The 17364-nt window shown below is 42.0% G+C and overlaps 1 protein-coding gene across 1 annotated transcript in view; it reads right to left on the reverse strand.

The window, feature by feature from the left end:
* Nucleotides 1-6668: 6668 nt before the first annotated feature.
* The window catches only part of SLC22A15 (solute carrier family 22 member 15), a 41369-nt gene continuing 30673 nt past the window's right edge, over nt 6669-17364 (reverse strand). The window contains exon 12 of the mRNA XM_055711824.1: nt 6669-15900. Coding sequence (XP_055567799.1) covers nt 15814-15900 — 87 coding nt within the window. The 3' untranslated portion in view covers nt 6669-15813. The remainder of the gene's footprint in view (nt 15901-17364) is intronic.

The raw sequence follows: 17364 nt of genomic DNA on the forward strand, positions 1-17364 counted from the left end.
GATGCCCCACCATCCTGAAAAACCACCTGTGGCCAGCATTCATGAAAACAGGAGCCTTCCAGCACTTGTATTTATATGCCTAGGTAAATGGCCTGAATGCCAAAAAGGAAATACTCAATCCCAAGAAGCTCTCACTGATTTAAACACATGGTTAGAAGAAAGGTGTCTGGAGAAAACATGATGCTTGGCAGACCACAGTGCAACTGGAAAAACATTTAGCACTGGAAGTCTTGGCAGGTGAGAGAAAGCTGCCTCATTTTTGATCTCAGCATAGATTTGCTCAGCTCTTGGTAGACTGATCATTTTCAGCTGTCAAGAAAAGGACTTTAAATCTAGAGGCACAATAACTCTGGGACAGACAGACCACAGCCGAGATTTACAAGAGCCAAAACAAGAAGCTTGCTTGCAGTGATGCTTTGTCTGTATGAGGAGCTGAATCAGACTGGACCACAGCATTTCCAGGAGCAGGTATTTTTTCCGTGGCTGACCTCCAGAACACAAACAATGTTAGCTTGTATTATTTTTTACACTTTGACGTTGTGCGCAAATTGACCCAATTCAGAACTTACTGCTGAGTCTATGGCAGTTCAAAGCAAATTAAATAAATCACCAGTGCTAAGTGAGAGTAGTCACTCCAGCACAAACTCGCTTGGGAGAGAGAAGACAGACCAGCATCCCTGTTCATGTGCTTCATCCCATGACTGACTAGTAAAAAATGTACAAGTGTTCACTGGAGCCAGAACTAGAAACTAGGTCTCATATCTCACAGGCCACTGACAGCTATGTACCCATAAAATCTATTGGTTTCTCTTGATGAAAATGTAATTATTGCCGAACAGGTCAGCTTTAGCGAGCTGTTGAGAAAGGTCTCCAGACCCAAAGACCCCAGGTCTCAGGAGCTACTTCTGATTGCTGGGAGATATATTTGTATGGGGGGGAATGGGATTAAAAAAACCCAAACCACAAACACAGTAGAAAGGACTGGACAACCACATTCTGCAAGAGCTTGAACATACTAAAGCAACCGTGGGTTTGGACAATCTTAGTGGTATGGCCCATCTGCTGTCAAAGCTGTCTGGTCAACCTTCGCAGCTTGTGCCATCTCACGCACGCTGTAACAGATATCAAACTTACAGGTGATCCCTAGGGTATGTCCGCTTGGACGCTGTGTTGTGTTCCAGGGCTAACATGGCATTGAGGAGAGGATGAAAAACAGAATTTGAAGGGATAAAGGAAGGTTTTGTCACTATAACTGTAGAAGTGTCTCAAGAAAAACACAGGGAAGGGGCCAGACGAGTGCATGCTTTGGGTGGGAAGAAAGGAGGGGAGGAGGGAATCATTGAGTCTTTACGATGCAAGGGCCCCAAGGGGAACAGTTGCTGTAAGAGAGTAATTACTATACAGATGAGAATGAGAGCGCCAGCAGAAGAAAAGCGACGCTCTTCATTAGAAGTGTGCTGTATGTACCGCAAAGCAGATCAAGAGATTCAGTGGACAAACCGGTGAGAAGCAGACTTGTCTGAGAGAGAATCTCAACAGGGGCTTCAGCGAAGCCTTCTCAGAGCATTTCTACACAGATCAGGTCATGACCTCCATTGCTACACACTCCGGCTTCAGTCGCTGGAAAACGAGGTGTCAGCCTCCCGTCCAAGCCGTGCCTGGCACACACACGTCTCTTCTTTCAGACAGCAACTTCTAAAAACTTGTCATCATCGAGAGCAGGCGGCGGGAGAAAGGAGGAGGAATGCAATTGCATTCTTCGAGCAAACACTTCCTCCTCTCTTTGAGCCTAAAACTTTGCAGCTACAAGCGAATCCTCGTGACCAGCTGCCTGGCCCTTTCGGCTTTATTGGCTGGTTTGTGCAGTCAAAGCCAAATCGCCAACGGGAGAGGATCAATCATTTGCGCTGCATCTGCTCCAGGCAGTGCTAGGACACAGGGTAGATCTTTAGGGCTAGAACTAGTTAAATGCAGATTCAGGGCACTGAAAGCGAGAGTGGGGGAGGAGAAACAACCCTGGAATAAAAGCGCTGGGAATATGCAGAACAAGTTGCTTGGCCAGGCTAATTCATGGAGGAGCAAGCCATCTCTGCTCCTTGGCCTTTCGTGGAGGGAGGGGAGGGCAGGCAGGTGGGCGTGTGTGTATTTTGGAGGGGAAACAAGGTGAATAAAGCTATTAGTTGTCTAGGAGGAGAGCGCAGGACTGCTTTTCCACCATGCTCAGTTAGGGTGAGAAGGGAAGAGGATGCAGAACAGCATCCATAGGTCATTTAGTCCAGTTTCTGCTATCAGGGACAACAAAGATCTCATCTGAGTGAGCTTCTACTACATTCGCTGCCTTCTAACAACCCAAAGGCTAGCAGACCAAATGACCTCAGCTGTAACTCAGAATTTTAGAGAAGATAATGGACCCTCGATTCAAACAATCCAATATCCCTGAGAAAAGACCACTGTGCAAGCACTGCTTTCTCCTGCCCTTGTGTGTACTGTTTCTGAAAGCCATGCCACCCCCAAAGCTCGCCCTCCCTACGTATCGTGCAAGGATCAAAGCATTAAAAACTGATTTCCTAGAAATTTTCAGTTTCTCTACGACATCTCTGTGCCAGCTGTAACAGAGATGCACCTTGCCCAGCATCATCATTATAAACACTAATTGAACATAACCTGTGATCTGGCAAACTCAGCCACTTTATATGTGGGAGTGGGGGTGGGGGTGGAGGGTTCAAGAAAGCAACAGACTTTGGTGAGAGAAGGTGACTTACCCAGAGCTGGTGCCAATTTCAGCTGTAGCATTCAAAGCTTCCATCCTAATCACTGCATCGCTAGCGTATGCACTGACAGGGCTTGCAGAGGCTTCAGAGGATTTTTCTCCACTTCCTTTAACAAGTTGTTAATCAAACATTTCAAAATTAATATCAAACAAACCAGAAAGAGAGCTTGACTCAAACAAAATAAGGCCTGTGCAAGCACAAGGCTCTCATCGCTATGTAGGAAGCAGTATACAGCAGGGTGGGCATTTGGTACCCACTGCAACCCTATCCGTGGGTCAGGATACGCAACACGGCTGGCAAGGTGCCTTGCTGCAGGTTTAAAATCAGTTTTAAATCAGAAAAATGAATAGTATGAAGTACAAGTGGCCACTTCCACTATTACAGAAAAAGAATGGTGACTGCAGAGCAGGAAACCAGCACCATGGGAAAAAAAAAAAAAAAAAAAAGCAGCATTGTAGGCTCCAGTTGGCAGGGCAGATCTTCCCAAAGGGCAGTACCGGCATGCCGAAGGATGGAGCCCCACCACTCTCCTGTCACACAAGGGAGCTCTGCGCTAACCTGCATTTGGCTCCTTGATGTAACCATGGACAGAACACCTCCTCTAACAGCTTCTACTTTTACTTAAGCCCAGCATTTGCAAGGTAGCACCTCATACTTGGGGAAGAAGGAGAAACTGTCACTCAGTTGCTAGGACTCATGCAGAGGTAGCTTCTGCTATCTGGTCACCCACCATCCAAAATGAGGTAGAAGATTTCTATCAAATCCAAGTATTATTGATAGCTTTAGGAGGGGGCAAAGCTTGCAGGAGCTCTCGGGAAAAGTAGTTGATCAAGAGAGGAATTACCCTGCACTGAACAAATCCCTTCTTCAGTAGTTTTTGCTTCCACAAAGTGCCTGCATGCTGCTTACGCTTGTTTCTCTGCATTAAGCACACCCAGCAGACAGCTCCATGACAGCATTAGCAAAGGCATCACCTTGTCCTGGCACGGCTGGTAAGCAGAGCAGCTGGAAGATCAGGAGTCTCATACTGTAAGACACAGTGTCTAAGAGCTAACAACAGTCCTAAAAAAAAAAAAAATAAAATAAAATAACACCATCCCCCCCTCGAAACACATTAGAGCACTCCAGCTTTGGGATCTGGTCCATGGCTCAAACCATAGCTGAATCAAAATAAAGATGAACTAGACTTTTAATTGTTTCTGGATTTGCAATCTTCCAAGTAATCCCATCTGCATGGCTCCATCAGCCTTCCCTTCAATGAGTCCTTGTAACACCCCCCCATTGTAGTTTTGCCAAGCTGCTGCATAGATTGTACAAAGTGCGGAGAAATGAACAAAACTGCCCACTTTGAGCTGCAGAACAGATTGCAGGATTTTCATATCTTAGCTACCTTTCAGCAGCAGACATGAGGAAGGGAAAATGTGATGAAATGCTACAGCTTTTCTGGTGCATATTACCTCCTCCCTCCCCAAGATGGAGGCAAATCTGATCAGTTGCATCTTTGTCATCTTTACTAGCAAAACAAAGGGCAAGAATAAGTCACTCAAGAACCACTTTTCCAAGTGTGACATTATATTACCTGTTGTTACAGAGTTGGATCAATAAATTGAGGTTCCTCCCTCCTCCTTGCAGCAAGGATTGTTCATTGAAGGTGCTCTTAAGCCATAAATCAGGATTAGAGACCTTTATTTGCCAAGACAGAGAGAATTTCAGAACAAGTATTTGTCTTGTCTCTGTGTAACCAACAAGACACAAGATGACGATGCTGGAGAAGGCAGGGTTGAGTCTCTCTCAGAACCACACCGCTTGGAGACAGTCTGAGCCCAGCAGAAGTAAGGTAACTGTAGTGAAATTTCAGCCTGGCGCAGTTTGGAAGAACTGAGGAATTCTGCCTGATAGCTGCTTGGCAGCTGGTAGGCAACGCTTACTACTGCCATTCTGCACCAGTCACTGGGTAAGGGACAAGCACATTTCTCAAAATGTCCCAGCTTTCCAGGGACGGCACTTTAGCTCCACACCTCCCATCTGAAGAGTTCAGAGGCGTCTTCCTCTTCTCAGTATGAAAAATTACTGATGGCAGAAGCATCACAACAAAGCAAAGCTTAAAGCTACAATGACTCAAAAAACCCACCAAACCACCAAAGACAAACCATCCCCACCCCCTAAATAAAAAAATAATCTCAGAGCCATATGAACCAACGTCCCTTCAATTTGTGGCCCCTTCCCCCACTCTCGGTCTCTCACCCTGTTTTTCCTTATCTCGGTCCAACAAAGAGTCTGAGGCAACGGCCTGGTCGTCAAACCGGCTCCAGTCGCAGCAAGATACAGCCAGTTTAAAGCTGCATTTAAGACCAGCCCAAGTGGACAGTTTCAAAAGAAAGGTGCGTCCATGTACATCAGCCCGTGGATACGGGAGCTCATACTGCCATACCCAGCAGTGGCTCACAGAAACGCTCCTTATGCTGATGCAGGGAACAACCAAAGTCTTTCACGCCACTAGTTCCCTGCAGCAGGGAGTGGGAACGTATTAGAGAGGAGAGAACAACAAATCTGAATGGCTACGGGTGGAACTATGCTGAGCACATACCCACACATCTGAAAAATGGGGCCGTCAATCATCACCTCCATGGTGAAACAGCAGCGAAAGTGAAAACTAAAGTAAAATCCTAAGTATCTCAAGCACCAGGAATAAGAGTAGGGCTCACGGAATCAGAAAACAACAAGAACAAAAGATGGCCTTTGTCTGGTATCTTCAGATCAAGGGATGAACAAGTGATTTTGGATGCTTATGTATGCTTCATATATTCCAATTACTCACCCTAGAAAGGCTGCTGCTGAAAACACGTGGCATTCAAAAGACTTCAAAATACCTTGTTTAAAGCTTCAGGAGATTCTGGAAAGCATGACAGATTAATCCAAAAAGATACTTAAGATAGCTGTATTTCTCTTTTGCAGTAAGTCAGCCAAGAGCAAAGGGTGACTTTTGCCGTGGTCTGTGCCCAGCAGTGTGAACAGGGCGGCTGGCCGGATTGATCTTCTTAGCTCCACGGTGTCGAAAAGTAAAATGCAACAGAACACAAGGCCTGGTAGTGTTACCTATCATGCAGACCACCTGCCTCCTTCAGAATGTACACTTTAAAATACTGATCAATGCAGTGCTTTGGCATCTGCTCAAAGGACTGCCTAATCATGGAGAATCTTTAATTTATCTTTTTTTAAAGCATACACAGAGGTATGAAAGCTCTGGTACCCAGCAGTTTAAAAAAAGAGCACTGATCCCCATCTCACATAGTCACTTTTTTTCAGGTTCAACAATATTTTCTTGTCACTGGACAGGGGACAGGAAATGCAGTCAAGCTATTTATCACCTCATTTCCAGGTAATGAAGACAAATGTTCAAATTCTGCCATTCCCCGCCAAGATATTTAGGCAGAAGCCCCGGCCGAGGACAGGGACCATGTTTTTGTGCATTTGCCACAGCGCTTCAAAGGAGGGGTGTTATAGTGCCAACCAGGGCTCGTGGGAACTCCCCCAGACAAATATTAGTAACAGTACCACAGACACTTTGCTATTCCTAAACCCCCCAAAGTGTTTCCAGTCTTTCAACATCAATCAGCACAACTGGAGCCAGTAGTAAATTGATTCTCGCATTCCACTGGTGCTGGTTTTTGTTAGAAATTATTTGTGATAGATATGGTGGAATATATTGATTAGTACTGACAGTCCCAGTTTCCCAGGCGCTTTGTAGCACTGCCGTTCCAAAATGACCTGCTTTCCACCTTGTCAATTTTCTTCTGCAGAGTCCATTATAAATATCTATTCTATTATGAGACCTTCAGCCCCCTCCAGAAAACAAAACAAAAGGGTCAGGCAAGTAAAAAAACCAGGACAATAAAATAGGTTTGCAGTGTTGCAAAAGAGCTTGTTTTTATTGAGAGATTGTGTGTCAGGGGAAGAAAAGGCACAAAATAAGTTACAAAGACATTATATGAACTGTATGAGTCAGAGGCAGTATCAGAGCTGTTACAAGTCACCTTAAAGTTGGCTTACTAACATAGGTTAGCCTCTAAAAAAAAATCTTAAAAGAAAAAAATGTATTTCAAATGATCAAAATCATTCAGAAATTAAGTGAGACTGTGAAGACCACCAATATTAACTCTTGACTAAATTCACCTGGATTACCACCACCACCCTTCTCTTAGAAGACAGATATCACTGGAAAATATGTACTATTACAGAATTATTTTTAGAACTCATTTACATTTTATAAATTAAGAACCTGATATTTACTTTTTGTACCTTCAGTGAAGTACAGTACATACAGGTAAGGCAGTATGCATAGGAAACACATTAAGAAAACAGAACAGGTAAGTGCAATTGTTCTGAATATTTCAACAGCCGTTATGGTCCTTCACTCATGGCAAAGAACATCTTAAAAAGATGAATCCAACAGCTGTTCACAGAACATATGGATATACCACCAGAAAAGGTCTGTTGTGGAAAAGCTTATGCTGTCTTTAGTTGTGACTTCTCAGGTCAAGTATTCTAAAAACATTCGGCGGTATAACTCTGAGTTAACAGCAACACACTAATACAGTTAAAGTTCTTCTGAAACGTATCAGTCCTCAGTTTAACATGGGAAGGCTCATAACACTCAGTATTCAAGTAATCCAAATAAAATATTTAAAAATAACACACACCAACCATATAGAACTTGATTTTTGTTTGAAGCAGTGAATCTATTCCCCCCCCAATTTCTACTTTCCTCCTACTCAAGTAACTCTCAACTGCCAAGGACTTTTTGACGGTTGGTTCAAATTAATCTGGCATGAGGAAACAATACAAAGTCTAAAGGATATAGAGACTATACAAAGGTTTGTTTTCATGATGAAGGGTTGAGCAGAAAAAGTAGTTTACCCCTTTGGCTGCTCCTCTGGTCAAGTGGAGATCTAAGTTCTGTCTTCTGAAATCAGCAGGGATGCAAATGTAAACAGACACAGAACTTGGCTACACATGTCTGATTATGTCCCTAGGAGTTTCTTTTATTTGACCTACAACAACACTAACACAGAAAGGGAACACAGTACCAATTACAACTCACAAAAACTGTCAGCCCAAACTATAAGGCCTTTACTTGCAAGAAACCCCTACACCGTCATGTATCGAGCATAACTGTCAGGGTTTTGGTAGAGAGGGGCTGTGGGGTGTCTTGTGTGGGAAGAGGCCAGTGACTGCCCCGTGCGGGTCCCAGCCAGCTCAACAACAGGCGGCACAGGAATCACAGAATGGCTGATGTTTGAAGGGACCTCTGGAGGTCATCTAGTCCAACCACTCTGTTCAAGCAGGGCCACCTACTAGAGCAGGCTGCCTAGGACTATGTCCACAAACCTTCTGAATACTTCCACGCGTGGAAACTCCATTAACTTCCCCAGGCAACCTGTGTTAGTGCTCAGTGACCCTCACAGTAAAAAAAGTGATCTTCAGATGGATCCTCCTGCGCCTCTTGGGCACAGAGGGCACTGACCCACTGTACTCCAACACTGCCAGAGGAGTTTCTGTCACTTCTGCAAGGGCATGTTTAAGAAAGGGCAATAAATGCCAAGAAAGAGATTACAGTGCTATAGCAGTGGGAGGAAAAAAGGATGGGACCATGCCAGCACAAGAGGAGCGGGAAGGAGAGACAGCTGAGCAGGAGAAATGCCAAAGGAAAAATCATAGCCTGAGCAGAGGCTGAGAGTAGACTCAGAAGAAGCTACAACTCTAAAGGGATTGGCGGCTGGTGAAGAAACCCCACGAAAGCAGAGTAAGAAACAAGGAGCAGCAGAACAGCAGCAAGCGCAACAGACTGATCCCAGTCCCCTGTCCTACCCGCTGCCTTGCTGAAGGGCCCGAGCATAGCACACAGCCAAGGAACTGGAGACCACCTTGGGGTGGGGGGTGGCATGGGGGCGAGAGAGCGAAAAGCATTGTCTGGAAGAAAGCAGCAGTGTTTTCTTTAGGTTTTCTTCCAGTTCCAAAACCAGCACTTAAAAGCTCCTTAACTGCCAATAAATTAAATTGATTAAAACTCCCCAACTCAAAACTTTATTGCCTCAAAAGTCAGGTCCTCAACTGAGATTAGTATAACACCAAGGGCTTTCAGGCCCTTCTAAAAAACAAACAGTACACACAGGAGAATCCATGTTCTAAGTGTGTAATTATTCTGCTCCTTCAAAAGCTTAAGTCTTTTAACTAAATTTAAAAGGCCTTTAAGAAAAAACTTTAAACAGAAGGAGGACTTGTGGTCCTTAAGTCATTGACTCCTACATAAATAAACAAAGGAAATATTTTCTACCTTCTGAAAAATTAATTAAATACAAAATTGACAAAAAAGCTCAACATAAAGAGGTAGCTTAAAAATCAGACTCATTAGATTCAGGAAGGAAATGTAGTGCAATAGAAGTACCAATTAAATTTTAACAAGAAGAAAATAAAATTTGGATTAGACTTTGGAGAGTGACAAGGATTAAATACTCAAAATTAGTCTTTTAGAGGCATACTTGAAATCACAGCAACCACAATACATTCTTTCATCAGAAATCACCCAGCAGTTGTCTGCTCTGTAACAATTTTCATCAACACTGATTATTTTTTTTCTACAAACACCAGAAATGCCTGTCTCCCAATCAAATTTTCATCATTTAAAAACATGTTGTTTGAACACAGATGTGCCAGATACCTCTCATGGGTCATCTTTAAGTAAATATAACTTTCAATATTGGCAAAGGTATTCTTACCACCATACTTTTTCCTGCCTCCTGATAAAAGCAGGTATAATACGATCACCTCAGATATGTTGACGGGAAGCTGTAAAAGACCTGTTTCATCTACTACCCTTTTGCTTTTGTAAATGAGAGTGGACAACTACTTATTTAAATATATTCCACCCTATAAGCTTGCCGTGTACAACAGGACCCTGACACCCCATGGTCCTACTTCGCTCTGCCCACACACTGGAGAAAGATATATATTTTTTTAAACCATTCTTCTGGGGACAGCCAGCTCTTGCTGCCCAAACCTGCCTATTTACTGGCAAAGAAGCAGCCACAACAGGGCTGACTTGCAGTGAATTTTAGTTGTAATAGGGATTTAAACTTTAGATGTTATTATTTAGCAATGCCTCAGACTGTATATTTTTATAGAAAAGTGCTAGATACTCTGAAGCTCCAGGCGAGCTGTTATTAGCAATGCTAATTTGTAAGGCTGGTGAATGAACTAACAAATTCCAATGTGCAGTTTTAAACCCAGGTTTTATCAGTCTCAGAATAAGCTTTGACATTTGCAACTCTGAAGCAAACAGGCTCTGCAGATTTCTCGATAATGGCTACATGGTATAAATTCTGCACATTCTACAAAACCTAGCTTTATTTAAATCCTTCATTTAATTTATTTGGTTTCTCAGAAAGAAAAGCTACTTAAGTGAACTGAGCAATGAAAGACAAGCAAAGGTAACTCTTTCTGTCCCCTAAAGCTCCAGAGATGCTTGTAAACACCAGTTGTAGCAGGTTGCGTGGAAGAATTCCAAATGAATGCAGCTAGAACTAGTTTTGGACCATTGCTTTCCAGAAAAACTGTCTTTGGCACTTATGTAATACAATTCTATGATGTTACTTTACACACAGTCCCCTATCAAGTTGGCTGAGGAAATTAAAGATGACTTTTATAAAACAGGCACTTCAAATCAGAACAGAAAAATCTGCTCCCCATTAGGCAATACAGGAGCCCTTCTCAGAATGACAGAAACAGCAAGTAGTACCAAAAATAAGATGAGAATGTTCAGTAAATTCAAACTGTCAGGGTGAACGTTTTACCCAGCTGTTAGACCTAGCACCTGGAAAATCTGAAGGCTAACAGACTGGACAAGACAATAAAAATACATAGCACGGAAAAAAATTTTGTATAAATTTGTTCACCCTCCAGTTCTACATTTAGATCTGTCACAGAGGTTGTTTTTTTTGTGTGTGTAGGTATCTTTCTTGCACTTAATACATCTTGTAGTAAGATACAAGCAGTAAGACTCAAAACACAGCTACATCCTAAGCCTCCTGTTTGGTAAACAGCTGAATATAGACATTTCTGACACTGGCATTAAGTGTGTCAGGCCAGACTATCTTCCGCCATCAAGTGACAGCACTGCTCTCGGGCTTTTTTGACAGATTTACTGTATGGCTCACAACTTACATGCACAGATGCCTGGATTCAGCCGTGTCAAAGAGCATGATGAAAGAAGCTCTAAGAGGGTAGGAAAAGGTTTGCATAGCACACCATCCTTCAGCTAGAACAAAGGAATACTAACCAAACTTGCATTTGGTGATTACACAGAAGACTTGGGAAGAAAAGTGTTAGCTCAAACGTTTCCATTAACACACTCTCGGAAAAGTAGGTTGGTTCCTCACTTTCCCTTTTTTCTCAGTACAACAAAAACATTCTCTTGCAAACCGCTTTTATATGTTTAGGTTAAACAGACTGGAAAATGTACTGCTCAACTGCATTCCCCACAGTTCTGCAAGGGATATTCTGCTAACCTCAGTACATCCATACAGTCTGGAAACCCTGGCATGGATTTCACACTGTAACCAGGTGAGCATGTGGCAGCAATCCTTAAAGCCTTGGCTGTAACAAAGGTGGCAACTAGCTACAGTCTGCTCCACGTTAATTTGGTGTCTCTGGAGAGATGTGGACATGTTCTTCACTCAGCAACCTGACCTGAACATCAGGTCACCTGTGGCCCTCCTTTAACCTTCTAAGTTTCTGGTGCAACAGGGAGTCTGAGCAGCACTTTTCTAATCCTTAAATGGAGAGTACTAACTTTGTTTTCAGAGGAAGTAGTTTTGACAAGTTAATTTGTTTAATCACTTGCTTATTCTATTCTCTTCAGCCTATCAAAACCAGCCAGGTACTAAAACTGTTTTAAAAGGCTGAGGTATCACTTCACAAGAAGTTGTGCGAAAAAAGTGAACCAAATAATTGTGATCTTCCTATCTTTCTAAAGGGAAGCTGGCAAATAAGTGATAACCAGTTGGACAGCATTCTCCCAAAGAGGGTTTTATAAACGTTAATGATTTAAGTAGACATGCCATTTCATAGAAAAGCTGAGTCCAAAAGAAAACTGAAGTGTGCCACATTTTATATTGATCCAAATGTTTCATCACTATAGTAGTGCTGAACAAAGTCTATGTTAAAAGGAAATTATGAAACTGCCGGCCCCAGTAGGACATTTTGGAACCAATGCTAGCTCTGAAAGGAGAAGCTGCAAGCCAAGACAAGCAGCAAGAAGGGCACTTCCACCCAATGGTTACTATCTTGTGTTTTCACTTACCCTTGCCCTAAAGTTTTTTTGCTGAATCCTCTACTCTTTCAACTCCCTCCAGCTAATTCTCCTCCATGCTGACTCACATGACCTGTCACTCTCCCTCACTTTTAGCTGTATTCAAGGATCACTTGTGAGGTCCCCAGACAGGTGAGGTATGTTTGGGATTCTGCTGAGACAGTACTAAAATCTGATTAATCAGCACCATAGGAAAGCCTCTTTAATCTCTAGCATAATCCCACTAAGTGAGCTGGCTGGAAAAAAAAAAATGACAGCTCCAAAACCAAAAGGAGTCCAGGGAAGGAATTCCCATCCTGTGGGTTAGGTATTGTAGTGCCTGCACAACACAAAAAGCAGTTAACAGTGCAGGCTGCTTAGTATACAAAGCTAGTCTAGCAAAAAATGTGGGATAAGGTTGTCATCCTTCACTCAACTATAGCAAGGATCCAAGTCTCGGGCTCAGCATCACAACATATGTCGTACGCTGTGGTGTATCTAGTGCTGCCTCAGCCTCTGCTCTGCAGTACTCCTCAGGGCAAACGTACTGCTGAAACACTGAGATTTATTAATTGGGTCTACATACACTGCTTACACATAACTTCAACATCACAAGTTCTCTCTGACCTGATTCGGGCTTTCAAGTAACATGGCTGTGACACACATAAGAGCAGGTACTGCTCAGCTGAAGAACTTTTGCTTAGCAATAACGCTCTATCTAGATACAGAAAACGCTGACCACATAGGCTACATAACACTGTACAGCATCTCTCCCCAGTGAACATTATATGTAGCACAAGTATCTCAATACTATAAAGCATTACACTCCATGGGTAAGAAAAAAGTGAACCTGCACATTTCTGTACTAGAAAGCGAGTTTGTATAAAACAAACCTCTATGAAAAGAAGCTTAATGCACCTAATGGATTAGGACTTCCTAATCTAGGAATTACTAGACCAAGTAATTTTAAGAAGCCTGATATTACATTGCTGAGCTCCTCCTGAATGGATTCTCTCCTATAAAACTTCTGAATTAACTGGGCAGGGAAAGTAACAATAGAGAGTTCCTATGGTTGACAAAAAAAGGATGCTGCCCTGTAAAACTCCAAAGGTGCAAACACAGAACATATTTAAGGTTAAAAAAAGAGCAGCAACTTTTATGGAAAAAAACCTGCTCATGTTATTTTCACTCTTGGTTTTGCAATTTTACACATGTATACTTATGATACAAGAGTGCATGAGTGGAGAGGTAAGTTTAATTAAAAGTTGGTGACTGTCACAAAATCCAGCTCAGGTCCTGCAAAGAGTGATCTCCTCCACCTGAACCATTACAGCATCCTACCTTTCTAATGAAAATTATGTTGAGGTGTGGCATAACGAGGGGTGCCAGCGGCAACAACTGTGAAACTATGGAGGGAGGAAACCCAACAGCTCCTGTCTGCCTCCCAGATGACTTACTCCATCTACCATCCAAAGAGGGACAGAGGCAGCACACACCTAAAAAACCTGTTGGGTCTTAGCAGTTTGTTAATACCACCAGGCTTATCACTGTTTGCTTCTAAGCAAGCAGGTTTTATTTATTTAAAAGCCATCAGCAACAAAAAGTATTTTTTCCAGCTGTCCATAATTCAAAATGTGAATGCAAAACTAGGAAAAGAATATTTTTTTTTAAAGTATTTCCAAGTGTCTTATTTGGAGTAATTTTCTTGCATACAAAAGGACCAAATAAGGCAGAAAGACTATGCAGCTGTGTTTAAAAGTGCTTTGCCACATCTACAACTATTCAACAATCTGGAAAAAACAAAGTGCAGACTGCAGGCTGGAATTCTTCTAGTGAAGCTCATAACAGGCAAAAATTACAACAATATTGATACATTGTCCATAGGGACTGAAGTTCCCAACTTTGCTCACAGTCAATGCCTGGATGAAGTTCAGGCCAAGTGGGATTACTGCACGTGGGCATCTGCTGTCTCTGGGCTGCTCTCTGCACCAACCAGGGTAGCTGCACTTTGCTCAGCGTTACAGTTCCCAGCAAACAAAGTTCACGCAGCTAGGTACAGAATTCAGATGCATTTACTTTCACCTTCTTTCAGAGTAAAGAAGCTTCTCAGTTTAACCAGAAAATATTCAGCAGTCAGCTTTTCCATTTTTTTTTAATCCAGCTTTTTTTTTTTAGTCCAACATCCCTAAAAATGGCTAGTGAGCCTGACAATACACTTGCTGCCATTGTGTGGCACTTTGCTAGGAACTCCAAGTATAAAGACTAATAAATATTTTATAGAAATCAATCTTAATAAATAGAAAGCCACAGATCAGAGGATGAAGATGACAATGTAATCAAGAAAACTGAATCCTTGTAAGGCCTCATCTTTGTAGCTGTAACATTTCATATGTTCATGTTTCATATTTCAAGATTCCCTATCCCTCTGATGAAGCACTTACACGAAGTTCAGTGTAAACAGCAGAAGAAAGTTGCCTTCAAGAAGGTCAAGTAACCAAGTGCTTGAGCACACACCGGTTAAGAAACAACATCAAGTAACCAAATGCTGCCTCAAAGAGGTTAACCTTTTTTTTAAAAAGAAAAAAAACTGAGAACTTTATCTACACACAAGATTTATAAATAAATACTAGCAGCTTCCTGGCAATAACCCCCGAAGTGTAACAGCAACACACAGTTCCTCTTACCACTTCAGAGTTAAGTTTCTTCCAGAAATAAAGATACAGACAGGTCCACAAAAATGAGCTATATATTCTAACACACACCTCACAAACACAGTATGTGATAAATACCTCACCTATGCCCCACCCACGAAATTATATCCTTCACAGAATTATTTCACTGCACAGAGAAGTTGCTGAGCTTCTATACTTATGGCAAAGTGAGGACAAGGTAAAAGACTTAAAGCTATAAACAGCAGTGCTGAGATGTGAGGAACATGTGGCAAATATATGTATAAGACAGCCCAAGAAGATGCTTGGTGGATGAAAAGAAGGAAAAAAAAAAAATTATCAGTAATGTCCTTTACATCTGCAGGTTTTATATTCGCTCTTTTCCATAGTCCTTCCTCCCAGCATTCAATTATCACTACGTTAATGCACGGCACATGACTAATCAGCTGCACCCTGTAACTCTCCACACAGGTGTCTGTACGCACAGACAAGAACCTTATGTTCATAGTTGCCTCTCCCCCAGTTCAATATGCAGAAGCCATTTTAACATACAATTTCAGAACTCTGTTCCCACCAGGGTTTCATACAGCACATTCTGTGACCGCTTTCACCCTACAGAAAACAACAGTGGATGTTTTCAAGCTTATCGATTTATACGGAATCAAAAATCAACCACCTTGAAAATAAAATACAACCATGTGCATTGATGAACAGTCCAAATCTGTCTAAGCCTAGGTAATTTCCTAGGCAAATACTTAATCCCACCCTTGCTGTCTCACTTGGCTTCAGCTTCGGTCTGTGCACTGTTATTCTGAACCACAAGAATTTGAACAGCTGTCTCATATGGAGAGCATCAGCGGTGTAATTAGACTGAACAGTACTCAAAACCCTCTCCTGGTCAGGAAAAGACACAGGCACTCGCCCAATTACATTCCCTGACAGGTGAGATCCCCAGCATTCGACTTACAGCTGGTCTGACTGGACAAGTAAGAAAAGGCATAAAATAGGCCAGTGTTTCTTCTTTTCATTACTTGATCATATGAGTCTCTTCATCAGCATCATAAAACTCCTCATCTTCACTTCCACTCCCCGAAGAACTGTCTTTGTCTCCAGACTAGAAACAAAAATGAAGCCATCAGTTAGCACAGAAAACACTAAGTCAACCTCAAAATATGTAAGCATGAGCCATTACACCTCTGTTGGAATGCTGGTAGAGGAAAAGTAAGATGAGACAGGTCAAATCACTGTATTAAAGCCCTGTAAAAGACGCTAGGTGAATTAAAATTTGTGTCCTCAGTTCCTCAAAATCTCTTTAAAAGACATGGGCTTCTAGTGGATGGACTTTCTCTGCTCCATCAGTACACTAGAGAATACATGCAGGAGACAGCCTGGCTAGAATGGTTCTGAAGTGATAATCTACTCAGCTCTCCTAAAGTAAGTCTGAGGCCCCTACTCTGTGGTGAGCTACTGAACCTCTGTTTCCAGAACACACAGATTACTTGATAAGTTAAAAAGCTTCTCCACCCTGAATTATTACTTCTCCATGTGTAGCATGGGCATTTTCCTATGCAAGTTCAATTAAAAAGATCCCCTGAAATACCAAATAAAGGTGTTATGGAAAGGGGGGGGGTGGGGGGGTGGAAATTACCATTTTCTATGTTCGGAAACTAAACTCCTCATCATAAGTATACCTACCTCAGCCAGTGTCCTTTTAAAAAACAGAATTTATATCACATACCCAAATTACATTCAACTATTACAGCTAACTGATTTTTATTTGGCCAGTGTAGCATTTTTCCATTAGAACTGATACAAATCATTCCAGTTAAAAAGATTCTCTTGCTAGTATAAACTCCATCTAGTTTGAGTATTTAGGACTTTTTTCCAGTATGCTTGTATCCACCCTAAGACTTCTGCCTGCCTAGTCATATGTGAAGAAGGGTGAAAAATAGAGAAATGGAAATCATGTTCCTGACTGACAGTACCACGCAAGCAAAATCTGTAGCTTTAGATCTGTCTTCAGAGTTTTGCTACAGCAATGTGCGTTAACTGCAAAGGAATTTCAAACAGTTTGAGCACTAAGACATGTCAGAAGATATAAAGGGAATTATGTTATGCTTTTTTCTGGATTTCTAAAATTATTTGAGGAAAGTCAGGCTATCACTGGATGCTGCCCAACTTGAATGTCACATTCTTGGAGGTTTTGTCCCTGTTAACATACATTCTGGGCAACCAGAACACGTTATCTTGAAAGTGGTACAAAAGGACAATGGATTCCACAGGCGGAATTCAGGGTATGCCAACTAAATTCTACATCTTTCTTATAGCAGCTTCATAAGACCTCTCCATGGCCTTGTCAAATAAGGTTAATGTTTAACAGCTTTCCATTTTATCAGTGCTTTGTGGGCTTTAAAATAAACCCCTAATGTGTCACAGACATTCCAGATACAACTTCACTGCAGTTACAGGATTACTTCAGGCCTGAACCAATGACTTTTTTTTAGATTTGGATTCAATAATTTTAATCCATCCATTCCTTTATTTTCTTTTGTGGATCCTGTTCAGGTTGCGATTTTTA

The sequence above is a fragment of the Falco cherrug genome, chromosome 5, assembly GCF_023634085.1.
Source record: "Falco cherrug isolate bFalChe1 chromosome 5, bFalChe1.pri, whole genome shotgun sequence".
NCBI lineage: Eukaryota > Metazoa > Chordata > Aves > Falconiformes > Falconidae > Falco > Falco cherrug.